The following is a 27376-nucleotide window of genomic DNA, read 5'->3' as shown; positions in this document are numbered from 1 at the left end:
CAAAATCTTTTGGGTATATATGAGGCATAATAATGATTTATTTTTATGGAGCAAGCAGCAATATGTCAAAGAGAATTATAGAAAGTACAAGCTTTAAACTCCATGTTTGGACAGTCAATCCACTTAGTAATTTTCATGAACTTTCATCAACCTCTGGTTTGTGTATGATTCACTGCATGAAAGTACTCCACCCAAAATCTATCTTTAGAGTGTCAAAAACTCACCCCCTGCAGGCTTAGGGGGCTGAAAAACGTGTTTGTGTTTTTCTTTTTCTTCTTCTTCTTCGCTGAGAACAGCAGCAGCTTGAAGTTGTGTCGGTAACAACGGATTCCAACATTTTCAAAGCCAAAAAAAGGATCAAGACGACGTACATAAAATATCTCAAACCACTCCTGCAGCATGAAACATTTCTCTGCTCCTCACTCTTGTGCTCTGCATTGTTCTTCTGGCCAAATATGATTCCCCATCTTTTGCTATGGCACCCCCTCACTGCTCTGTATTCTCCACAAAAGCCAGAAGAAACAGCTTTTTTATACAATATTAATCCACCTTCACCTCCATTTGAACTAGTGACCAACTACCTTTTCAACTAATATTACCCGCTGATGTAGAAAGACGTGTTGTGTTTCAGTCTATAATGTATTGGATCTCACTGCATGTTGAAATTGACGGACTCTAGTAAGAGCAATACTTTGCAAGTGAAGAGTTTTGAGGGTTTTATCTATAAAGTATTTCGTATTCTTTCAGAGAAACTGGTGTTATTTCTATAACCTGGATGTATGTACTGTATGCTTAAAATGAAGCAGCAGAAAACTCTGAGACAGGTTTCCACCAAACTCGAAGAGATTGTGTTGATGAGTTTCTATCAAATTGATCAAATTTACAGGTGACAGTTGTGATTTCAGGTAAAGAAACTGAAGCAAAAACGAGGAGCAACTTTTGTTTTTAAATAATTTGTAAAAATCAAAGACTCATTGTTTTAAAAATTATAAAACTCTGAGTGGAAAATCTGCCTCCTTTGTCACCGTAGACTGTATATTTAAGCTGCATCAGTAATTATGGGTTGCCCTCGCATTACCATATTATTAATATGGGATATTATTTCCCATTAATACCCTATTACAAAAATGAAATGTTAATATTAAAGTTGCATGAGGATTTTCATGCATATGATGACTGCTTATTATCATATTCCTGAAAAGTATTTTACAGTCCCTACATACCATGACTTGCAAGACCGGCATACATCCAGTCCTTCAGTGATAGAGCACTATGGGATATGTCACGCTTCATTGAGGATGATAAACATACTCGAGACACCAGGAGGATTAAAACTGAAGAAAAAAAAGACGATACGGTCTTGTTTCAGGCTGGGCGGACTGAGATCTGCAGAACTATGAGTTCAGGCATCAGTCATGCCATGAGTCATCCCTGCAAGCTGGAGGTGGGGATGTGATGAGGTAGGGTGCATTTTCATTATAAGCACCATCCCCCTTAATAAAAGCTGACAGACGTTTGAACACTGCTAGATGTAAGGATATGATGAGCAGAGAGCGTTCCTCTCCTGCAGGACTGTTTTCCTGTAGGATACCACGGGGTTGATGTTTTTTTTCCAACACAGACGATGGTTTCACGGAAATTACAGCATTTCTTAAAGTTGCTCTTGGTCACTATACATCTACAATCCACTTATTAGATGTGAGGGCTAGAGATTTTTTTTTTTTTTTACAAAATAAAAACAAAAGAGAAACGGTTTGCAAACTGGGATTTTGATGAAGTATGGGTAGCACTGACATTACGAGGATCCTCATAGTTACTGATGTGAAAACGTGGTGACACCTTGTTGATGATAACTGTCAAACTCGAAAAGAAATGCAACAGCGATGGAAACACATGCTTCTACGCTGTCCTGACAAGATGAGGAGAACTTGGGAACTTTGTGCACCATATATTTCTGTGATTTACTATGCTGCTTTAGAAATGTGCTTTTTTCATGTTATACTGTATCTGAAGCTATCTACTTTCATCTCACCACACCACCTCTTTCCCGTGCCCCCAGAAACCTTAAGTGACTCTAAAAAATATCCTAATACTTCCCACTGCATTCATTTCACATTTCCTCTGTATTTTGTGATAATAAAACCCTTCACATCAAAGCACAGACTTACTTTTAAGGTGAGGCTTAGCTTCCTCTTTTGCTGCCCAGAGCACAGAGTTGAATCAGTGCAGACAATTGGCAGAGAGTTTCCACTGTGTGCGTAGGAGCTCACCCTGTCTCCTGTCTGAAAGGGGGAGTACCATGCTTATTCTCCTCATAGAAAAGCCGAACCACTCACAGGCAATCCTGAGACAAGCTGTAGAGGAAGTGAGGCAGGATACATCTCACTCACTGTCCTTCAGCTTGCACAAATACACTGTTATGGAAGTTGAGCTACACAGGTGATGTGTTTCTAGCATGAAGACTATGTTTCTCAAACTTGACAACGTCTGGGACAAAATACAGACAAATGTTTTGGTACATTGGGCTACAGAGTATAAAAAAAAAATAGGTGTTTTAATTCATAATGTGTGAATGTTGAATGTGCTGGCAATCCCAGTCTCTTGCTTAAAGGTGGAGTCTGTCGAATTTTCCAAAAGAAAACAACAAAATATAGACTTATACAAAAGAAATCCTGCTTAATCCTCACCTGTGGTCTTCTACTTACTCTATGTGTGATAGTGACTGTGTCTGCATGGGCGTGTGGCGCTGTGGGCTTACATAAAAACTACCACCAAGATAGTGACTGGACGCCGTCAAGCCGGGAGATTTGGTGGACACACACTTACCAGCATATTTCCTTTTTTCACTGGTTAGTGTATCTGTCATTTTCCCCGACTTGATGGCGTCCAGTTGCTATCTTGATGGTATTTGAATGTTGCGTTTACAAACTGCAACGAACAAACCTACTGTACAGACTCTACCTTTAACAAAGGTCAAAACAGTGCAGGCTACAGGTCGAACCACAACAGTCAACAGGCCATTAATCTTCCTTAATGCCACATAGTCAGGGGGCAGAGTCTGGATCAAAATACAATTTAAGTTTCAAAGTGACCCGATTTGGATCAATGGCACATGACACACGTGTATAATGTAGCTGTGAGTCACCACAGGTAGGAAACCAGATTCAAATGAGCTGATGTTTAAAGTGCTAAAGGGATAGTTCAACATTTTGGCAAATTGGCTCATTGCGATAATCTCTATATTTTTAGCAGTAGGTTCGTTACCTTTAATTGCCGGTGCAAGCTATTTTTAGGACGACGTATCAGAGCCGTGAGCTGCTCAGAGCTACGCTACGGAGGCTCATGGGATTTCTTGGTTTCCCTCATCAAACTTATCAAATACACAATCCAACAACTCCAAAACGCTCTGGTGGACAAGTTGTGACCTGCACATTCACCACGCTATGAGATAATAATGGAACGTTACGAGACAGAGTTGTTTTAGAGGTAAATTCATGTTTCCGTCGGGGGCAGTTTTTCAGCAAGCAGTCTCTGTATTTGCCTCAAAAACAACTCTGTCTCGTAACGTTCTGTTATTATCTCATAGCGTGGTGAATGTGCAGGTCACAACTTGTCCACCAGAGCGTTTTGGAGTTGTTGGATTGTGTATTTGATGAGGGAAACCAAGAAATCCCAATCCGAGGCTTGGCTCCGCCATTCTAAAAATAGCTTGCACCGACAATTAAAGACAACAAACCTACTCCTAAACATATAGGGATTATGGCAATGGGCCAATTTGCCAAAATGCTGAACTATCCCTTTAAGAAATATGTGAAATCATTTAACTCAAGGACAGCTGTGTTTAATTTTAATCCAGTGTCCATTTTGAGGAGACAAAAATTCACTGAGCCCTCACCACTAAAAGTTGTCACATCATACACTGACTAAACTATTGTACAATGATGCTAATGATGCTGCTGCCTCTACTACAGATATAGAACTTATATCACAGCAAAAGGACCTTTGCATACAAACAACAATACGTTCATTTTGTGTGCTAATAATATAACACTCACTTTATCGATCACACTGTAAAAAATTGTTAATAAATGTAATGCTCCTGTCATTGTATTCAACTTCCATTCATTAAAAACTGCCTAAATCCAATTGAATGCTTCACACACAATGTGTTAGATGATAGAAATCAATAACAATTTCTAAGTATACTTATTCTGTTGGACTGTAGGAAATAAAATAGGCAACAAAAACTAAACTCTAGTAAATTAAATGATGACATTGATGAGAAAATTATTGGGAGATCTACAGGCTTGATTGTGAGATACAGAGATAGTAAGAGGAGGGGGTGGACGTCCCTCACACACTCTCTACGGTCATCAGATAAACCGAGAGAAAAACAATCATTCAAATGCAAAGTGGGTTTTCAAACCCACTCGCTCTCTGAGGCAGGAAGAACTTCTTCCATATCATTATTTTTTCTGTACAATCATCTTTAAGTCATGGCCCCATGTCAATATAAGTATTTAAATAGCTATAGCAGACATTTCAGAAAGATGAGCCAGTAGTGTTATAGATTCCACATGGGAACTGACAATCAATTAGTTTTTTTTTTGTTTTTTTTAAACAAATAGTTTAATTTAGTTGGTTTGAGCTTCATCAACATGAATATTTTCTGTTTCTTCAATGACAGTGAACTGATATATCTCTTTTGGGCAACCAGAGCAGAAGGGATATTGTTTGGACTTTGGATAAATCGTTGTTATTATTATTATTTAAATCAATTTCTCTGCCGTGAGCTCCACAAACAAAATATCAAAACTGACCTCCACAGATCTTCACCGTATTGTGATGGGAACAGAAATCCCAATAGACTAATTAAGCCAAAACTATTTGCATGTCTACACGTGAGGTCAGTGGTAAAAAAGAAAAAAGTAAAAATATTATTTGTAATTTGGGATGACTGATCGTTTAAATAGTAAAAATACACAGACAGGGGGGGGAAAAAGAGGCTGTCAGTGTTGAGGGTCAGTATTTTACATGCCCAACCATCCTTCTTTTGATTTTGCTGACCCTCACTTGACTCTGAACATCGCCCTTGAACGTATACCGCTAATGAAGAATAAATGCATACAAATGTAATTTGTAGGGGACAGAGCTGCACACAGACCACCAAGAGAAAATTCATAGCCTTCACTTATTAATGTACCGCTTAACATCACATCCTGTCAAACCAAAAACATCACGTTTTGTAGAGGAGAGAAGATGTGTTGATGAATTTCTTCACTGTTTTTTTCTGTGTTATCTAATTATCCAGGACCTGTTAATGTTATTGCTTCACATTCGCAGCCATGGGTAACCATGGGTAACCAGTGATGTGTTAATTTGGTCTGAATCATATTTGCAGAGACTAAATGAAATGGTTCAGTGTTCAAATTATCTGTAATTCACATCCAAAGTCTTTCATAAAGTGTGGATAATGAAATCAAAAATGAAACTACTGAACAACTCTGAACAACAGTGAGTGGGGAATTTCATATTTTAGATGTTATATATATTTCTTTTTAAATGTGTATTTTACATCTATACTCATTAGTCAAAATCAAAGTCTTCCAAAGTGCGACTGTGATTGCTGTAATCCTGTAGACTGATTCTATCTACAGAAGTAACACTATAAAGAATTTAATTCAGCCATCTTAATGACCAGTTTCTCTTGGCACGTCTGTGCTGGGGAAACCCACCAGTTGCAGCCACTTCAGAGGTGCTTATCTACAAATAAAAGCCTCCAGTCGGAGCAGTCAGTTTTGCTGTGTGGACGTGAAATTGAACCCACTGAGAACAAAAGTCTTTGGGATGAAGGACTTGACTTATTTTTTTATATAAATAAAGTAAACAGCTTCCTTCCTCCTCAGAATAGTTATTGTCAGCAGAAAAAAAGTGTGAATCATTCAGGCGTGTTTGCATATTATCACATGGCAAGTCCTTCAGGGGTGAAACATTTCACACAATAATCAAGCCTGTCCTCACTCTCCACAGCAGTCTTTATTAAGACTTCTTACTCTGGGCTGCAGGATCTTCTGATAAATATCCATGAGCCTTGCTAAAATATTCCAAGATGCCCTGTGGCAGTTTCTTGAAAACAAACAAAAGTTTACATCAGTATTGCATCAACAACACAGTGTGTAACTTTGAGGTGTAATGAACATGATGTGTGTATTTTGTTTCTCAAGAAGTGTAATTTCTTACAAATTCGAAGCATGTAGTTTTTTCATCTTGTAATCTTTATCTGTCTGGCCTTTGTCGCTGCAGCTCTGCATGTTTTAACACATTTTCACTATCTGTAAGTCTGTGTGTAGCTGGCCTCTCCCTTCTGTTTGTGCATCTGCACGAGATAAACAAAACAGGGACTCATGCAGAGAAAAACAGCTACAGGTCAAAACCTCTATCACCTTTACGCTTCAAAATAAAAACAACAAAAAGCCCATTTTACTGCTGAAGTTTTTGAATGGAGCTTTAACTTTCAGTTTTGGAGAGCATTTGAGATGATATATATGTAAATCAAGGCGTATCACTATACATGCAAACAGATACAGCAGATACAGCAAAATTTCAGCAGTGGAGAAGAAAACCACCAATATTAACTTATTGGAGAGAGATGACTTCAGAAAGATTTTTCGCTGATAAATGATCCCGTGAATTCAGAAATACAGGATAAAAGCTTGGGAAGGAAATGCTCAATATGAAACAGGAGCTTGTAAACTAGAGCCCACACTTCAACCAGATCTGGTGCTGAGACTATCTATCTATTCTGTGCTACTGAAACTCTGCTACCACACATCATCATCATCATCATCATCATCCACACATGCTGCAGTTACACCCTTCACCCTCCCCAAGTCCTATTACTGTAAATCACTCCTCTACTGCTCATGGCAACCAGAGGGAAGGGGAAGGAAACACACTCCCTCTTCAAATCCTTCTCTGGATGAGTTTTTGTCGTTGCTCCCAGTCTTCATATTTCTCCACAACTGTGATGTCGGCTAAAACATCAGAGCTATACCGCCATCGACACCAGATTCTGTTTTTTAAATGAAGCAACTCAGCCTCTAAACTTGACTTGGATGTAAATTTGCCTAGTTATAAAATGTTGGTCAAAGGGAAACTGGCTGCTATAGAGAAATATAACAGCGTAGCAGATAATTAAGATCAACTATAGTGCCCATTCGATAACATCTATATATCATATAACATCTCTCCATATAATCAATGTAGGCTACATTTGGGTCCAACATTAATATTCATATGGCAGTGAGTGATAGTGATAGCCTTTAGGCAGCTCTAGGCTCATACATTTATAGTAATATAAGTATTAAATCAATAAAGCAACATCATCAAAACAAAATGAAAGCTGCGATGGTTTCAGACAGATACAGGTTCAACCTACTGTGGGTCTTTTTCATGTTAGGTAATGCCTTGCAGGCAATTATAAAAAAAAGTTTTGCAATCAACTCTAAATGAGTCAGAGTAATGAAGACAATCCAAACTGTGTGTGATCAGATCTGCGTTTGTTAGAAGTCATGGCTGTGTAATGTTACTACTAATGCTATTGTTATGTGTCATGTTTCTCTAATAAATACTGTATTCAAATACTTTTTAAAGATTAAATTATAGCTCAATCAAGATTAGTGAATACTGATTTTATATTGCATGGAGCTGTGGTATTGCCTATGAGTATACTAGAGGGCTACATAACCGCTGTCAGACAAAAGCCTTTCTCATTGATTGTCCTGTTGGTCTGAGATTACACAGTGGGGTTCAATAGATTTTCAGCAGCATGGGGGTCATGGAACTCAATCAGGGCTGTTCTACAATTACAGGTCGAGTTATTATGATACAACGTTTTGTTATTCATCCTGTATGATTGCACAGAGCTTTTGTACCTTTCGAACGATAGAGAAAGTCAAAGCAGCAGGGAAGAAAGTGAAAAACTGATGCACCGTTTACCGCTGCTTTGTGGTTTCTCTGAACAGTGTTCATCTACGGTGCAGATCGGGTCAATAAGAAACAGCTGAGTCACTGCCTGGTTAACGCTGAGTCAATGTGATGTTCTCTGTTTTACATTCACTCACTGTGTGGCTTGAAATATCAGGTTATAAAACATTTAGCATAGACTTTGCATAGATTTTGTGGTGGTGTGATTTGTTGCATATGTTAAATCGGAACTAATAAATATGTATCTTCTATACGCCTTTAGTAAAACTTGCATGCCTGCTCTATACATATTTATCACTCCCGTACATTGAGCAGATGTAATGTAATGTGTTTGTTTAGAGCAACAGGTCGAGATTAAACATTTCTCATACGCAGATCAATTGTCTTGACTGTCATTAGCAGCAGAACTCAAGCTACCAAGGTCTGATCAATGATGCTGCTCCATATTTTGCACATTATAGCAGAATAATGTTTCTTTTCGTTGCTGTTTAAAATGCTCATACAGATAAAACAGCAAACAGCTTATTCTGAGTGCAAACTGCATACCAAATATTTGGGCAAGCTCTAATGTCTAAGTCATTATTTTTGACAGTAATGGTGTTTTATTGCCCTTTTCATAAATATCGAGCACAGAGCCGGCATCATAATTGTCGTCATAGTCCTCAATGATCCTAATTTCTCAACACAACTGTCCTGGCAGCAGTTGAGAGTGATGATGTTTGCCTTGGTCTTCCACTGAGGCATTGTTGCGAGCTGGCTTCACTGGCACACCACCCAGCTCTCACAGGTGTTTCAGGGAATCATTTGTAGCCGACTATAATTCATTTTCAGGATCCTGCTCAATCTGCTGTGCGTTCTACTGTACAATCTAACTTGAAGGAGCATCTCACAATAAAAAAGAAACAAAAAAAAACAAACAACACTGGATCTTATGTTTGTTGAACATTGAAACAAATCACCACATTGAGACTTGAAGCTCAGACAGACACCGGGAATTGTGAGACAGCTGTGACAGGCCAACGATTGTGTAGTGGGTCTAACTCTTGTTTTTATACTGTAGCACACAAGCACCACGCTTTCCATGAACATCTTTCAGCAATTCATTGTAATATGCCACAGATGGCATCACAATAATTTTTCCCACACTGACAAGATCTAATTTGTATAGAAGTTAAAAGATAAAAACGGCAATCAGTTTCTGACTTGCAGCTAAAACTCCTGTGTCCCTCTGCAGAGTGTGTTGAGCTCCGCGCTGCTGTTACTGCAGTGATACAATCAAGCGATCAATGTCAATCAAACAACCGATATTCAGGCTGATCACAGTTAACTATTGCCGTTGAATATACTGTAAATGTGTGAACTGTTTCAGTCTATCCGTTTCATAATAATGAAATAACATGAAATTGTGACAGGGGCATTTCAGATGAGAAATTTATGCAGAGTCGACCCAGCTCAGCTAGCAACAGATCACTGGAGCCTTAAAGGCAGGCAGCTCAATCTTAAACAGTCTTTGATCGGTCTTTTGTTGGCGAGCCACTTGAAGTACGAACCTGGAGGTTTAATATATTGAAGTGAAATTAATTTCATATAGCAAAGCCTTGTGGATTTCGCCAGCACGGAAAGCGGTGTGATTTTTGGCGATTTATAAGTAAAAGGATGTCTTGTCTGTTACAAGTGCCTTTTTTTTTTTTTTTATAGATTATAAGCGTCATCTCAGTGGCATTTAGGTGAACCTATATAATATATAGTGTTACAGGGTGTCTTCATGAAATTAAAAATGTACTCTCTCAGCTTTAATCCTGTATCCTTGCATGTCTCATACGCCAAAGTCAGTCAAAAAATGATTACCTTAAGTCCTCCGTGGTGTTTTGACGTACATTAATTTCTACTGACTACAGTTAACAGCAATCAATATCTGTGACAAGTCCCTCCCTAGGTTCTTGGCTTTATCAGAAACACATGCACAGCTGAACATCCATTTCAGGTGGCCTTTTACTGTAAAAGTAACACCTTTTAGATACCTTACATTGCCTTGTGCTATTTAACAGTGAGATGCCACTGCTGCAGAAGCGGTTTTGCTGGTACAAATTCTACATTCACAAGTCAAATCATTTTATTTATATGGTCGCGATTATAACATCATTTATCTCAGGGAGCTCATATAGAGCAGGCTGAGACTGTATTTTATACGAATATTTACAGAGACTGTAACTGCATTCCCCCATGAGCAAGCACCTGGCGACAGCAGCGAGGAAAAATTGCCTTTTAATGGGAAGAAACCTTGACCAGAACCAAGCTAATGGTGGGTGGCTGTTTGCCTCGACTGAAACGGAGAGAGCGATAGAGAGGGTGGTAGGGGGTGTGTTTGTACACACACAAACACACACATACACAACTATAAGTTTGCAGAAGGATGTCTTATTACACATGACATAAGGCAAACATTTGTGTTGCTGTGCCTACTGAGAGCACAAATTGTTGTACATTGTGATGGAAAAATTCAGTTTGCACTTTGTGACCAAAATGTGAACGGAGAGCAGCGGTTCATTTCACCCTCACACAACCCAGGACAGCCCTTTCAAGCCCATGCCAAAGCCTGTAGCTGTTGGCCTGGTTAGAGAGTGTCTCAGAGGATCCGTCAGCAGCCAGTCTGTGTGCTGGCAGGTGGTCTGAAGGCATGACCAATGCTCTGCAGACAGATAGACAGACAGATAGACAGGCAAGCAGACAGACAGACAGACAGACAGACAGACAGGCAAGCAGACAGAGCCTGCTGGGTCTGTTAATCTGGGGCCAAGCCAGGGTCCTCCAGTCTTGTAGCTCTCAGCTCACTGTGTCACCCACAGTTTCAAAAGCATTACTAAACTCTAAACTACTTTAACCTCCAGGCAAGGGCGAGTTCCTTCAGTCTGTCAGAACCAAGCAAGTAAACAACATGAAGGGCAACAGTGGACTCCAAACTCAGAAACAGAGCGGTGAACACAAAATGATTCATCAAACTGTTAATACAAAGGGAGGGGTGGAACGCCGTTTTATAATATATGTGATAAAATCATCAATGTGTCCAGCTATAAAGCAGCCAGTGAGGCTATTATCAGGCCCAGGGATTCTAAAAGCATGTAATTTCTGGAGGAAAATGACTTAGGGGACCAATCTCCCTTCTTTACTGATGATTGCATCTCTGTCATTAGCGAGGATGGATATTTCCACATTCGACGTCCTGTTGTAAGCTTGTCTCCATTTTCTCCTCACAGGGCAATCTAGCGAGAGTGCAGCCGAGGAGGAGTTGTCCCTCACTTCTCTCTGCTATTGAACTGGCTGATAGCTGCATTAATGATCTTTGTACAGTAGATGTGAGCTATCATTAGCTATCCCTAAGGAGGGCTGTTCTTTCTTCAGCCCATCTGCTTGTGGCACTGCAGAAGTGAACACACACAAAGCAATTTTCAGTTCCCAGTCAAAGCTGAAAGCTGGTGTACAAATTAAGTATAGCAGTGTCGGAAGAATTGTATCGAGGACTATGGGGACTATGTCAAGATGATGAATTTAAAAAGGGAAAATGTAATTCAAACAGAGCATTACAAAGTTGTCACATATGTATGTGTTTATGTATGTTAAAATGCAACAATCCAATTTACATTTTCATTTTCACATACTCTTATGGTCTTTCTGAGGCCATATTAGCATGAATATTGAAAAGCTGTTTGACATTTAACTTTCAAAGTCACAGCTGGCAACGTGTTAATTCACATGTTAATTCAAATTTTCAAAATTTAAATGTAATATAAGCAATTCAACCTGATTTTCCACTTACAATGACATTTTCAAAGACTTAATCTAGAGTGGACACTATTAACATTCACATTTACAATTACCCGTTTGGCAGATGCTTTTATCCAAAGCCACTTAGAAGTGGGGGAACCCTAACAATTGAATAGAATAGGTAACCTTAATGTAAGTAGAAATCTATTCAATAAGTTGCTGTGGTGGTCATGGGCTGTCAGTATAGGTCGATGAGTAGCTTAGTGCCATGTGCCCTTATGTGCTGATTGAAGACCAGACAGGCTGCTGCATTCAGGACCATCTGCCAGGGTTTCCCTGTGCCAGAAGAGCACTGCAGTAGTCGGGGCGAGAGACAACCATGGCCTGGACCAAGAGTTGGGCGGTGTACTGAGTCAGATGAAGCCTGACTGTTTTGATGTTGAATGAAGCAAAACTATAAACTGAGAGACGGATGTAACATGGACAGAGGAGGATAGCTGCTTTTTTTTACAACCTTGGCTGGGGTGAGGGATGAAGATAACAATTTAAATACTGATATCATGATATAGTGATAGATTGACCAAAATGGCGTTCCTTCATCCATGTGCATATGTCACAGGGACTGTCGGCAGGTCGTCTGGCAGGAACAACATGTAAAATTGGGTGTCATCTGCATAGCAGTGACATAAGAGGCCATGGAGGGGAATAATTGGACCTGAGAAGGCGGTGCACATTGCAAAGAGGAGGGGTCCCAGCACCAATCCCTGGGGCACTCCGGTGGCGAGGGGATGAGATAAGGTAAATACTGCTAAAGCTGTAAAAACTGCTGGAAGCTGCTCCAACAAAATGAGAAATGAGCTGTGCAGCTCTTTCTGTCCTTATGGCTTCTGTCTCAGACGACTAAGTTGCCTCAGTTTAAGTGTCCATCCATTTTCATTTTAATATGATCATAAAATACGAAAATAAAGTGAAAATGAAAAATGATTTATTGCTATTTCACTTTTAATTTTTACTCCAATGCTTATGTGGAAAACTGCAACATTATTGTGGAACTTCATTTTCATTTTCAGGTTTACATTATCATTTTAATATGGTGCCCTGTGGCCTTCTAAAACACATCGGAGACATTCTTCTCTTCAATGCCAGCATTGTCTTCACACATCAATGCAAACAATAACAATGACTTTGAGTCCTACAACTCTCACATGCGTTTCTGTGTAATCACCGGGGGAAGAAGGTGATCATTCAGACTTCAGAATTAATTAGAGATGATTATTTATTCTAGCTAGGATGACACACGAGAGAGCATGTCACAGTGTATTTTGGGCACACTTGCCAAAGGATAATTTCCTCCAATGTGTTCACTTGTTCCTGTCAAAGCACATATCAACTGGCATCACATTAGTGTACTTGTGTGGAAGGGTTTTAAAAAAAAACACAGGCTAATGATTTTCTATCATTCCCTTATTGTTATGAAAATAACAATATGAATTGCTCCGACAAACAATTATTTCCTATGTGATTTAAGTCTTGACATTCCTTTGTGTCATAGACCTGAAAAAACATTTTGACACTTACTTTTAGTACGTTTTTGGTATGGTGATCCAATTATTCCTAAAGTCAGTGTATAAAATACTCAAAAGAAACACGACTTGAATACGGCTTGAATATGTCATTCGCGGAAGAACACATGTCAACTAGCAGTCACTTTGAAACCATTTCACCTGATTTTAAGGTTTCAATGTAAGTTAAGGGCAAATAATTGATAAAAAAAACAACAACAGGGGTGGGTGAAACTTTGACTCCTTAGCTCAGTTGTCCTAAATTCCCAGTGTGGGCACTGTAAATACACCATCATGCTGTGTATATAGTCACTGCCACAATATATGTGTATTTATCCAGAGGTGAGAACAATTCTGACAAATACACCTTTACTTCTATTGGAGAAAAAACAACAAACAATCCCGCAGCTATCTTAGGGAATCATTTGTTAAAGGAAAATATACATTTTAGCTATGAAAATGTCAGCGATGTGAGAGAGACAATATTGGCCACAACAATTTACTGGTGAGTCTGAGTGGACACACATAAGATTGTTTTATCAATTATACAGCTATTTCTAATTTTCCATACTGATTATTATGTAGTTGTGAGGTCAAATACTGTAGCATCTGGTAAAATGTTAAGAAAATATCAGACATTAGCTAAATCGTATTTCTGAAATCCATTCACTGGCTGCCATTGTACTTCGACACAGTTTGCACGCCCACATCACTTCAAACCAAATGACTCCTTTTCAAGGAGTTTAGCATTAAACATACACGGAAGAGCGTGAGGCCCACGGTGACCTTGCTTCTAACAACCATTAAGTGTCATTATCATAGTTAATTTTCCACACATTACCTGGATGACAAATGGCCCATGGCCGTGGCGAGTGACATTATTACTCACCCTGATGCCCAGCTCTACATTTTCTCCCCCGTACACCTCCATCCCCTCATCCAGCAGACCAATCTCCTCAAAGTACAGCCTATCCACCACGAAGCAGCCAATCAGAGCTGGACTCCTGGAGGATTGAGGATGATAGAAATCAGTTTTATTTGTCAGTCACTGTTGTCTGCACGGGAAATGTTAGCTTACTGTAGCACCGTTGCTATAGAAACAGCGGCAACAAGAGGAGAAACGTGACCTTGCACAACATTTAATTATTCGATTCTACGGCTACGAGGACACTCACTGGATTGGTGCACTCTTGTTGCCCTTGTGCCACCAGGACTTGGGTGGGTTGAGGTAGCGACACCACAGCTCCCAGTCGAAGCCCTGGGCAGACAGCGGATACTCTTCAATCTCAAACGTGTCGTACTTGATGTTGTCAAACGATGGGGAGATGATGCGGGTTCTGTCTTCTTTAATTCTCTGCAGAATGGGTTCGGCCCTTCGAATGTGGAGAGAGGAAGCAATTTTTACTGTGACTGTTTGTTTTGACAGACGTCTTCCATTAGGCCGTTGATCACATCTGTCATGTACAGCCCCCTTTTTAAAAACAAATTCATGAGCTGATTCATTTCAATTTATTTCTCTGACAGAGTATTATTCCCCATCAAATAAACTGAGGGATTTTTTTGTTCGTTTAATTCAAAATACTGGGGCGATAAAACATTTCTAATCATTTGCAAATAATATTATGCAGTAACTCAAAATTATACAATGCACTCACAAAGTCATTTTAAGAAATATCTGCGAAGGGGACACAGTTGCTCATGTTCCACATGTATGGCTACATGCATATTGATTTAAGACAACATCGTGTAAAAGATCTACAACCACAAACTAATTTTCTTTCTGGTTGAGAGTAAGATGAAAAGATGAGGACAACCATCCTGTGCCAAATCTGACAACCAGCATATCAGGCCGGCGAGCTGGTGCCGTGCTGAGCTAAACTCACTTACTTTAAGTTGCACAGACATATGAGCAGGGACCCGACACACTCTCATCCGGTCTTTCTCTAGAAAATGTAGCGCTATTGATTTTACATGTCCACGCTTGGATCAATTGCACAATCTAGATGTTAACACACACATTAGTTTAAAATACAAGGGCAGCTTGCGTCCATTCTACATGTACATTACAAGAACGGTTTTGTAATAGATACAGTCTCTGAAAAAAGAGCCAATCTGCAGCCTTTCTTTTTAAATTGTTTTTCACTAAACCCACACACACGGCGATATGACTCAAGAACCAGTGCACTTGTGCTGAGCTGCGCTAACCTCATGCTGCACACGTTCTGTGTGTGACTCACCAGCCGACGTTGAACTCGACGTGGGCATCAAACAGGGCAACAACTGGAGCAGTGGCAGCCCTCCACCCACTCACCCTGGACCGGATCAGACCCTCCTGCTTGGCATGCCGCACCATCTTAATGAACCCTGGATGCTTGCCGTTGGTCTCAGACACAAAATCCTGCAGCTTCTCCTTCAGCTCATCTGCAGAGCACAAACACAAACACACACACACAGGAATTTCACGTTAATATCTGAAGAGTGTTTGAAGATCCCGTTTGAGATAGGTGAGTAAGCTTGTGAACAAACTTCAACCCACGAGATGTTGTCATGTCCTCCTTCACTGGGCAGTATTTTATTGGGCCAGAAATACTCACGCTTCACTGCTTTGATCACTGGACCAGAGAGGCAGCAGCTTGAGCCAGCGCTGCAGACCTCCATGGAGCTTACCAGTCATAACGGGATATTGCAATATAGAGGACTCAGCCTGCAATGCTTTTCAAAACACGAGGGGAGGAGACGGATTAAGTCCGTCCAGTTTAATGTTTGGCTTCTCTGTTTACCTCCTCCTCATTACCTGAGACATACGCTGTATGATGAAATACCCTGCAGGTCAAAAGAGTGACTGCCCGTGTGTTTATGTGCCAATTTTCTCAAAAATACAATAAATTATGGTAGAATATCAAAGGTTCCCCGTGCGGTGCAAGCATAAAATATTATCAAGGCCATTGAATAACACCTTGGCCATGGTGTCAAATGTGAGTAGGAAACACTGACTAAGAAAAACCACTATTCTATCACACATTTACTATTAACAGGATAAACCTTAGAAAAAAATTAAACTTTTATCAGCATTGTTGTTTCATCATAAATTACCTGAGGCTGCGTTCTCACTATTTCACTTTTTACCGGTGGAAACTTCTGAGTTTAAAGGGAATAGGGAGCGGTTGCAAAACAGACAGAAATCGGCCGCCGTGAAATCATGCTCCGCCTGGCTACTTTGGAGGCAGGGTGAGGCATTTTATAAAGTCCAGAGAAGTTTGATTTTCCAATCCATCAACAGCGGGGCAATAAAAAAAAAAAAGTTCTGGTAGAGAAGAACATCTGATCATAAACTTTGTGAAGATACTGGAAGTGTCTGTTATTAAAAAATAGTCCACATCATGACAGACATCTTTCATCCACTCTACAAAATATGATTAAAGCAGAGTATTTTTTTCAAACACATATCCATCTGCTTCAGCACTGATTTATTTAAAGATGAATTATAACTTCTTCTGCAAAATATTTTTTCAGGAGCCTTAATGTTGTCGTACTGTTCAAACAATAATTACATGTCATTTAGCGTGATGACTAAAGTTAGCACCTGTTAATGAACACGTCTCACAGAAAATCAATTTATGTATCTACAACAGTCAGTCTCAATATAGAAATCATTGCCATATCTTTAAACAGCAAACTCTAACTCTTAAGAGGTTTGCTTACTGTGATATCTCATTAAATTGAAGGAATTTCTTCAAGGAAGTTATCAGATTTAACTCTTAATTCACTCATTATTACAAAATCTCACACAAAAGTCTCACAACAATAATGAAGTGATATTATATGGAGTATATGCTAATGTTCAAAGGTCAGTGTCACTGTGACATTGTAATACACTGCAAACACACACCATCAATTATTTCAACGATTCCACTATGAGTCTGGTCTGAACGTACACACAGCAACAGTATTGCAAGAGAAAACATATTGTACTGTGTGTAACATTTATCTTTATTGTCGACATAGATCAACAATAAAGATTCAAGTGCAGTTTTCTTAAATATTAAAAGTTGATATACTAATACCTGAGCATCATAACAGCCGTGGATCAATGCAATATTGAATGATAAGGATTATGACTCCTCATGTCAAGGGCCTGTGGAGTTTTTCTTGTTATGTTTTATATTCACTGTGTGCATCATAGAGACCAAACAAATGCAGAAACCCATTGACTTCTTCATAAAACATTTTTCAAGTTGGGCACTGTTTACACTCATGTTTGGCAGTATGAAGCGTCACTGCCTTTGTGAGTGTGTCGCTGTTCTTCACAGCTCTGGTCTGATGATGAATTGAGGGTAAAAGGTTGTCACAGGCATTGACAAGAAAAGGAAAACAAAATAAAGATGGCCTGATGAAAAACTGTGTCTTTATTATTATTCTTTTTATTATTTATATTTTCTGTTTTATTTCTGCTGCCCTACTGCATTGAGTTCATCCTGTTCATTCATTCTTATAATAGTAGTAGCATTTCTTTTTTTCTTTTTTTTTTACCTTTTACACTCAGTTTTTCCTGATTTACTGTCGACCTGGTGTTGGCAGCATGCCCCGATGTGGGTACTGTATGTGTGTCCTCATAAAGACCCCTCATAAAAATATTACTTCACAGCAGTGCTAGTGGCCAAAATTAAACTGACTTCACTTATCTCAGTTTGTCCTACAGTATAACTGTACCTGGGTAAGAACTGACATCATGAGTGAGCTGAATGAATAAATACACATGTTACTAGTATTAGGTGCTGGTCATTTGAAACTATGAACTGCCGCTATCAACAAGTCCGGAGAAGAATAATACTGAAGCTGAGACTCTGTAGTACTCCACATGTATGTTAAGTATTATATAGTAGCAGCCCACTCAGAGGAGCAGTGATTGGTTTTCTGTCCTTCTGGGTTAATTGCAATCAGCTAAAAATCCCAGGTGTAAATCTGCCCTTGATTAGATATTCAGAATTTAAAGCAGGGAAACTGTGAATGAAGAAATCTATAGCTATGAAACAATTGTATAAAATCTGGGTTTTAGTTGAAAAAAAAAAAAAGCTTAAGAAAGCACAGAGGAAAGCTACAGTAATGGAGTTACTCATGCAAGCAGCTGCTCACGACATTCCTCCAGATTACTGTGTCCATAATAATTCCTAATCTATTAATAATTAAGACATTCTGATGTGTGAGTGAATTGAAAACAAGAAAGATGAAGTGTTATGCCTCATAACAAATCATAATAACGCACAGTTCATTACACCAGGAATGGCTGATGGCCAACAGTCATCAATCTTTCAGGACTGATATCCTGTTGAAGCTCAGCTGGAGAGCAATGGGCTCTGGGATGGAGTTGGACTGGAACAAGATGCAAACAGGTTTCTCACATTACTGTGTAGTTATGCAGTGATGGGCTCTAAATGCAACAACAAAACACTGAAGGGTTTCGTCTGAGATGATGAAGAGTGAGGCTCAGTGTGTCCTCAGTGCGATATTACAAAACAACATGCAGTCAGAATGCATATAACAACCTAAATATAGGATACTGGTTTTCTAAATTCACAACAGCACATTGTGAGTGTGATTTCTCTAAGTGTGCCCAGAATCTAATTGTGACGTTGTCCTATAGGTGCGGCGTATAGCTGCGTACAACCAGGCCAAGGATTTGTGGGATTTTAGAAACGGTGTCGCTTCATCTACGGCCTCCTGCTGCTTTATCGCTGTATGTTACCGTACGCCTGAACAGCGCGTGATCCACCGCGCGCCAAATACTCTATGTTCTGTTCCTGCGTGTTTAAACTAAACGCCATTGATTACCACGCTGGCGTTATTGCTGGCCCAGCAGATGGCAAATCGGCATGAATATGGGTCTCACAGTTGATGTGTAGTTAGCGCAACTACACAACTTGGCAATTTCAGACTACACAACTCCACGGTTGTAAAAATCCTTGTTTAAAATATCCAACTGCTTCTCACTCGTTCTCCACAATTCCTGCAGTCTCATCTCGAAACCCTGGGCCCGTTGGCAGTTTGTTAAAAACATTTAACACATGCTGCTGAAGTTCCAGTAACAATTGGGCACCGCTTGTATTTTATCGCCGTATGTGCTGTAAAACTCGGCTTTGTTGTTGTTGGTTTTGTGCGGATTTTGTCCCAGCTTTTTGTGTGTGTATTCAGCTTTCATTGGCTGGACCTGCGGAAACGGCCTGCTGGGTATCAAACTGGTTTCAAACAGTTGCTGGAACTTCTTTGCACACCTGAGGTGCTGGACGAACGTGTCAGAGAAAGTGGAAGCGAGTCACAGGATGTGATCAGTAACAACTTGTCTCCTGCTCTCGATGCTTAACATTGATATACAGCCCTCTCTTGAAACAAAGATCTTGATCCTAATTAGAGCTGTTGATTCACTGATTAGTCAATTGACAGCAATCAGTCCCATTTTAATATCTGATTAATTAAAGACGGCAAAGGATTCACTTGATTTAGCTTCGCAGATAGGGATATTTAGAGTTATTCTGTGTAAAGTAAGTAAACTAGAAAACACTTTTTAAGTGAAAACCGGGGCCATTAGAGATTGTCACAGCCATTTCCACTAATTTATTTTACAGACAAAGCACATTTTGCTTGAAATTGGCTGCTCATCACAAAATCCTCCAGACTCACACATACACAAGACTTCTTAGTATAAATCATTGAAGTTAAAGTATTGAATCATAAGCCCTCTGACAGCCTGTCTAATAAGTGAGCCCCTCTCAAAACCTCACTCTTACACAGACAATCCTTTCTTGGGCCACAGCTTGGGACATTATCCAATTAAGGCAGAATCAGCTAGGTCAATTTGCCCTTCTCTCCCTTGATGGCTACACATTCTCCTGCATGCTAATGCCTCTCGGAGGTGAGCTGTGACAGTGGCGGGGATGACTAATGTAAAGCTGTGGATGCCTGAGAGGTTAGCGGTGGACGATGACCCCCCTCAGCAATCGCGGCGGCATCACGGGTCAGCGGGCTAATGACATTTAGCACAGATAAGATTCACAGTCATGGCGATAATGATAACACCCGGCCTATCAGACGTGGTGTGACAGAGTGCTCAAGCAAACAGGGTGAAATGCCACCAGCGAAATGTCAGTGCATGATTTGGGTATCTGAGGGTGCTAAGGGCGACTGCTCCGAGCTCTCAATTACGTGATGAAATATGAATGTTTATGAGATGTGATGTGATAATCCGGCTGTGCTCGGAGGAAAGGGAGCAAACGTTTAGGTCCTCACCTTTGCATTTTTTTAATGAATGGATGCATTTGGATATTCTTCCTAACTTCCTAGTCACTAATAACCTGGCAGAGACCATTCTTATTCCAACATGTAGAGACAATTTAGCAAAAACAATACCACAGCGATCTATATTCTCTTCCAGTAAGCTACAGGCCATTCGACATGTTTTGCATTATTGACTTTGGTAAACATATTCTTCCCTGTGCCAGTATTTCCCATGTTGATTGCCCCTAATGGTTGTCTCAGTCCTTGTAACAAGCATCACAGCCCATTTAAAAGTGTATTGCCTATAAATGACCTTGGCACAGTGTCATTACCGCTTTTATAGCCTGCTTTCTGCCTTTGTAACGTCGTTAAGCCTTACACTGTACAGTAAATTGCCAGATCCACTTTTCACAGGTGGTTTCTAGTTCTTGTGTGCTAAAGTCACCTATCAGTATTCTTACACATCGGTCAAACTAAATCTCTGTAATAATGGCTCAACAGAACTCAGTAGTCTTTTCGATCCAATACTGTTTACACAACAACCGTTGCATGCATATGTAAGAATTATAGTTGCAAATGCAGACAAGATATGGGCAAACACTTCGTCACCTTGCTAGATTGTTATCTGCCTCAAGGCAAATATCCAGGCTTCGCAGCTAATTAGTGTTATTCATCTATCGGTTAAATCCAGTGAATACAACCTCACATTAAAGACATTACAGGAGTGTAGAGGTCAGTGGAGGAGCTGCACATACCACAGATACTGATTCCTCCAAGCATGACGCAGTGATATCTAAACTATAGACACAATGCTGCTGAGTAATACTGACTGACATGGTTCAACAGATGCACACCTTATGTAATACACAATTCACAATGACAAGTAAATTTGCGTCTATCTTTTATTTCAGACAGACGTCAGCAAAAGCAGACGTTGTTATCCAACCGAGTGAAATCAAATACAAATGTTTGCTCCATGAGCTGGTTTAAAACTTTACTTCAGTTCACTGAGCCCTTGACCAGTGAAATGAGGGGGTGTTGGGTGTCAGCGGTAATTCGAACAGACTTCATTACTGACAGTTTATACAAAGACTGTTTTTCGCAATGAAAAGTTGTTCCAGTGAAAATGGATAACACTGTGCTGTGTGGAGTAACAATGGCACAGTTTCTGGAAAGGGACATTAATGCAGTGCCAACTAACAAATATTAATTACAGTACTATCAAAGTGTCCATTCACCATAAGGGAACATTTTCATTCCACATTTTAAAGTATTTGTTTATTCATTCTTGGTAAATTTGGGGTGTGATGACCCTTCAAACTCAAAGTACACATTTTCGTTTTGCCTAGAATTTATGGTTCAGTTCAGCATTAATGAATATATCTTTGTACTGAGGAAATCACAGTAGGCTGAGTGCAACACTACAATAATCAGTGTTTTAGTAGACTCACTAGTCTCCTTATGTTTTATTTATTCACTGATTTGATCAGTTTCATGCTGTCAGTAATGCTACCCACACAAATGTTACATGTTTCTTGCCAAGAAACAAGTGAGTTTCAGAGGAAACCTTATTTGGACTTTTGCTTAAAAAAATGAAAATAAGCATTAAAATGTGGTCACAGGTTAAACAGCACTGGACTCATCGGAAAACAGAAGCTCGGTTCTTTAATGGATTTACTGTATAAACCTGCAATTTATGTGCAACAGTTGAAATGTTTGCTGCTGTGCTTAAGTAGCACTTAGGTTAATCAGGCCGCCATAAGATCACAATGCCACATCAGGACTATTTCAATAAGGAGGTTACCACCATGCCACATGTATGAACTGTGCACAGCCCCTCTTTCAATGTGGAGACTCACATACAGATCCTGTAGCAGCATGGGGGGAACAATAATAATTCATAAAGAAACAAAAGGAGCTGATGCACATTTGTTTGGTCAGTGCGACACATTGTATAGTGGGTGGTCTGCAGTGTGAGAGGTGGCGACACTGTGATCAGTGTTGTGCATGAATGTGCTAAATGAGCCCTGTTCATTGAACTGGCGAACTGAATGTATCCATTTGCAACTAATGAATGTAGCAGTAATGCACCAAAAAGCTGTTTGCCAAATGCCAAAAACCATCAGAAGAAGAACTGTTTTAGAGCAGCACCCGAGGATATGTAGCACTGGCATGTGTACAGTGTCTGGTGCTGGCAATTCAAACAAGCGCAGCCACTTTGTATGAACATTTGAAGAACTTTTATCAACAAATCAGGTTGATTTTAATGAGAATGTGCCAATAGCTGTTTTATAAAATAGTTCTGCTCACCGTTATTGCTGTTGTCGTCGACCAGGATTATCTCTTTGAGGAGGTGGGAGGGCGTCCGGTTCATTGCAGAATGAATGGACCGCAGGATGACGGACAAGGCTTCGTTCACAAAAATGAACACAATGCTCACTTGAGGAAGGTTTAAAGGATAAGTGATGTTTCTGCACCTGTGGAGGAGGAGGAGAAATAACAAATCCTTAGTGAGGCGACGCTTGGATCTACATCTTGTCTAAAGGATTAACAGATAAATTTGACATTGATTCCTGCAGAGCCAGGTAATGTCAGATTTCATGCCAACCCAGCTACTTGGCAGACTGCACCAGAACCCTATTTTCATGAATCAAGGTATAAATGTAGTCACTGGCACCGGTTCACGGGCAGCAGATTTTTGGAAATATGATGTTCAGACTACTGCAATAGTGATGCACCTGCAATGCAGTTATGGAGCAATAAATAAATGGCTGTGTGCTAAGGACTGTCAGTCAAGGTCCTCTATTTCCCCGTTAAAACAATGTTTCCTGACATTTTCATTGTGAATGAGGAGGCCAGCCTCTCCTCCCAAGAGAAGACTGATGCCCGCTTCGAAGAAATACAGAGAGAGCAAGCCATAAAAAACATGGCCATAAAGCTGCAGATAATGTTTTTTGGAAATTGATGTTTTCTCTCTGTTTTCTGTGACACAAATGCATTACCAGACAATTATTCCCTCAATAACAGTGTGTGGATGGTGGCAACTAAATCTGCTGCAAATTCCCCATAATAATCTTTTTGACACTACCATTTCATTTTAATTGTGAAACACTGGATTGTTCTGGGATTGTGTGTTATCTTACCTGCATGCCAAATATAAATAAAACCACATAGCCGACATCACACTGGTAATTACTGGCAAGAGCATGGTTAATTCACAGAAAAGCGTGGTTAAGCCACTTAATTTGTGAAATGTGTGAGGAAAACATGGATTCAACATGCGTGTGTGATTAATGTATCCCCTGAAACCACTTTGTGTGCAGAGCCAGTATTAGCAGGAATGGACGGTCTGAGGGGATGTTGTGATGAGCAGCGGTGAAAAAAAAAAAGCCCTGAAGATCTCTGAACTGTGTTAACTTTCACAAGGGGCTGTCACTGTGTGTGCTGTGCTGTAACCTTGGTGATGTGAATATGAAAGCCGGGTTAAAAACCAATCACAGTGTCACAGCCAACCAGCAATGGTCTGAACAATTCCCAGTAAAGGACTTAGGACCAGGACTTAATCAAAGTGCCCACGGTGCATGAATGACAGCGGAGGGCTTTGAAAATGCACATGTCCATTGAATATGCTGCAGATGGGAAATGTGTACTTTTGCCCGCCAGCTTTCAGATAGCCACTGGGATGTGTGACATATTGGTACAATAAGGCTCACCCCTTAATCAAGCCTTCTATCAACTACTCATCTGTCTGCACGATAAAATTAACTCAACAGCAGGTATCTGCACTGAACGCTGTGGGCTTGAAGTAAAGTCTTTTTCTTTAATGGTTTTCAATTAGAGGCACTCGATGTTTGAGAGGGAACAACAGCTTGTTCTTCTGCAGAGTAACAGCCTCTTCAGGTCCTCAAAGCTCAAAGAAAAACTGCAATGAGCAGCTCAGTAGACGGGGTTTGTCTCGTGAGACATTTGTTCATTTCTTTTGGTTCGAATTTGACCCTTTTCTCTATCTACAGGATAGTAAACCCATTATTTTACTGTCAGATGAAACAATTGATTTCAAGATGACAACTTGGGCTCTGAGAAATAATGATGGGCATGGACTCTAATTTTTCACTGTTAGATGCAACGCTGAGACAATGTAATTTACTCTGTGGTTTGAAAGGTAATGTCTATCAGCCTCCGGTCCAGACTGAAATATCTTTACAGCTACTGAATGGACCACCATGAGATTTGTTCATCTAGCGCCAACATCAGGGCAACGGTCCAACTGGTCAAATACATTGGTCAATGACCAACTGCTACAATTAACCTTCACTGTACTTTGTTTTGTTCCGACATTGATGGTGAACAAGGGCCTTGATATAACATTAGCACGTTAGCTTTGTGACTGGAGCATGTTAACATGGTGATGTAATTAGCTCAATGCAGAGCCGTTAGTATGGCTGTAGAGTCTTGATAGTACATTGATCATTCAGGTTTTCCTTAATTGTCACAATCATTATCTTACATACATTAAATTGCTTATACAGTGATGGAGGAATTCAAGGGATACTTCACCCAAAATCAATAATTCACCAATTTTCTACTCACTGTCATGCCAAGGAAGGGTTTGGAGAACTTTCGGCTGTTTTTAGCCTTGTTGTAGCAGCAGCTCCCAGTGGCTCTGTTGATGTTTTTGTGTGCTTGAGCGAGATTTGCCGCGAGATATTCATTCGTTGTTGTAAACCATTGGATGTTTGATGTAAACACGGAAGAACATCTCACAGCAAATCTCACGCATCTCGCACAGCCACTGGGAGCTACTGCTACAACAAGGCTTAAAACAAAGATCAAATTATTTTTTTCTGAACAACTTTTTCATGTGGCGGCTTCAGGACACTTGGGTCAGTACGGACGAGCAGTTATGGAGGTATCTGGATGTTTCATAGTGTGTGTTTTGGACGATTCAAAAGTGAGCTCTATCCGCCCCTGGAACTCCAAAACCCTCCGAAACCCTTCCTTGGCATGACGGTGAGTAGAAAATTGGTGAATTATTGATTTTGGGTGAAGTATCCCGTTAAGTATCTCAGTCCTGTATAAAGACAAACATTTTAACTGATACCACTGACCACCGAAAACATTATCTTTTACTTTTATATAGCACACATGTTTCAGGGTAAATTACCAAGTATTAAAAAAAACAAACATCTTTCACATAACCAAACACAAATACAGGACATTATACCAAGAGGTAGCATCTTGTTTGAGCATCATTCTACCTGCGCTCTTACCCATCAGGCCTCAGGTCTGGTATTTCCCTGTCGAGAGAGAGACGTTCACTGAGGTAGCCGTTATATCCATAGTACTGGAACATCTTTAGCGCCACCCTCCGGTTCTCCGGGCTGAGCTCTTGACCCCAGTGAGCGAACAGCGACGAATCAGAGAATGACGTGTCCGCCTGACCGTCCTCTCCTCTCCCTGGAGTCTCTGGGAGGCACAGGAAGACAAATAGCATGAATATTTGTCTAGGCCACAGCCTCTAAAACCTACCAGTGAGGTTGTGCGTTAGATGACATTTAAAGAATGTGAAAAATTGATGGCACTAATATAATCACTGTGATAAATGTTGTTTTCTTTTAGCTGTAATGTACGTTAGCAGGTGAAGGGTGGCCTGTTATTTAAAGAGACTGACTCTGCGTCCTGCATCAGATGCACACATGATGACAAGCCAAAGTGTCCTTGAACAAAAGATTCAGTCCCGACCAGCAGCTGGCAAACTGTGCTTTTTGACCTACAAGAGACGGAAAAGTGAAACTATAATGTCCCTAAAGATTCCTTTGGACCAAAACAAACAAACTTCCTGTGCTCATTAATCAAGGGTTAATAATAATGTGATGCGATCATTTCTGGAGTATTTCCTGTTTATGCTCTCACCCCATAGGAACTCCTTTTGTGCTGAAATGGGCTCAAAATGAGTGCAGCACAACTGACTCATTGTATAGCTGAGCAGCACTGACAGCGCTGAGAGCTGAGAGACATTTAACAAACGCAAGCATGGCGTGAAAAACAGTCTATTACTGCTTGTGGTCGTTGTTGATAGACTCAGGTCATGTCCAGACTCCATAAAAAAACGTCTGTTAAAAATTCTGTCCGGCTTCCAGGAGGTTTTAATGCACTTTGGAGGCAAACTTCTCAGTGGGCTTAATAGTCTGAGCGCTTCACCCACAGGCTTGTGCTTTAAATGCCAAAAAATGCAGAGGGTAAAGGAGATAAAAAAAAAAAGAACTGATATCATCTTGAAAAGTATATATGAGAAAGTTTCCCAACTGCACTTGCATGATTACAATGTCTCGCTCTGAAATCTTAATGTAACCTTCATTTTTTGCTCCATTAAAAAACACAGAAACATGCAAAAACAATAAATCTCCTCATGATTTTTCATTTCATTTTCATTTGTTGAGTCATAGCACCTTTTGAGACATTATGTAACATGTCCCAGTCAGATCTGAATATTGCAGAGCTTCACTGTTATCGAACAGCACAGTGATATTTATGAACTCTGGAAACTCGGGGGGTTGTGGGTAAAAGTCTTCCAGTGACCCATGAAGGTGGGAAAAGAAAATGTCATTTCATGTGCACTGAGATTAGTGACAAACATTGTGAAGTGTGTGATAGGCTGCCTCAGTATAGCGTAAAGAAACAAGTTTAACCTTCATACATCCTGCTTTACTCTTGCAGGAAATGATCAGAGAACAAAATGAAAGAAAATAATTAATTTTCTCCTAATTTACCTCATTTTTAACTGAATTCCATGTCAC

General features: G+C 40.0%; 1 protein-coding gene across 1 annotated transcript in view; it reads right to left on the bottom strand.

Annotated features, from left to right (window-relative positions):
- Positions 1-27376, bottom strand: part of galnt18b (UDP-N-acetyl-alpha-D-galactosamine:polypeptide N-acetylgalactosaminyltransferase 18b) — an 87452-nt gene that overhangs the window by 23502 nt on the left and 36574 nt on the right. The window contains exons 2-6 of the mRNA XM_085761001.1: positions 25850-26045; positions 22890-23056; positions 15548-15731; positions 14486-14683; positions 14200-14314 (exon numbers count right to left, since the gene is read on the bottom strand). Coding sequence (XP_085617127.1) covers positions 14200-14314; positions 14486-14683; positions 15548-15731; positions 22890-23056; positions 25850-26045 — 860 coding nt within the window. The remainder of the gene's footprint in view (positions 1-14199; positions 14315-14485; positions 14684-15547; positions 15732-22889; positions 23057-25849; positions 26046-27376) is intronic.

The sequence above is a fragment of the Trachurus japonicus genome, chromosome 3, assembly GCF_045865225.1.
Source record: "Trachurus japonicus isolate A0001 chromosome 3, Traja_1.0".
Classification (NCBI taxonomy): domain Eukaryota; kingdom Metazoa; phylum Chordata; class Actinopteri; order Carangiformes; family Carangidae; genus Trachurus; species Trachurus japonicus.
Note: the sequence above shows the minus strand (reverse complement) of the source record. Positions and strands in the feature narration are given on the sequence as shown.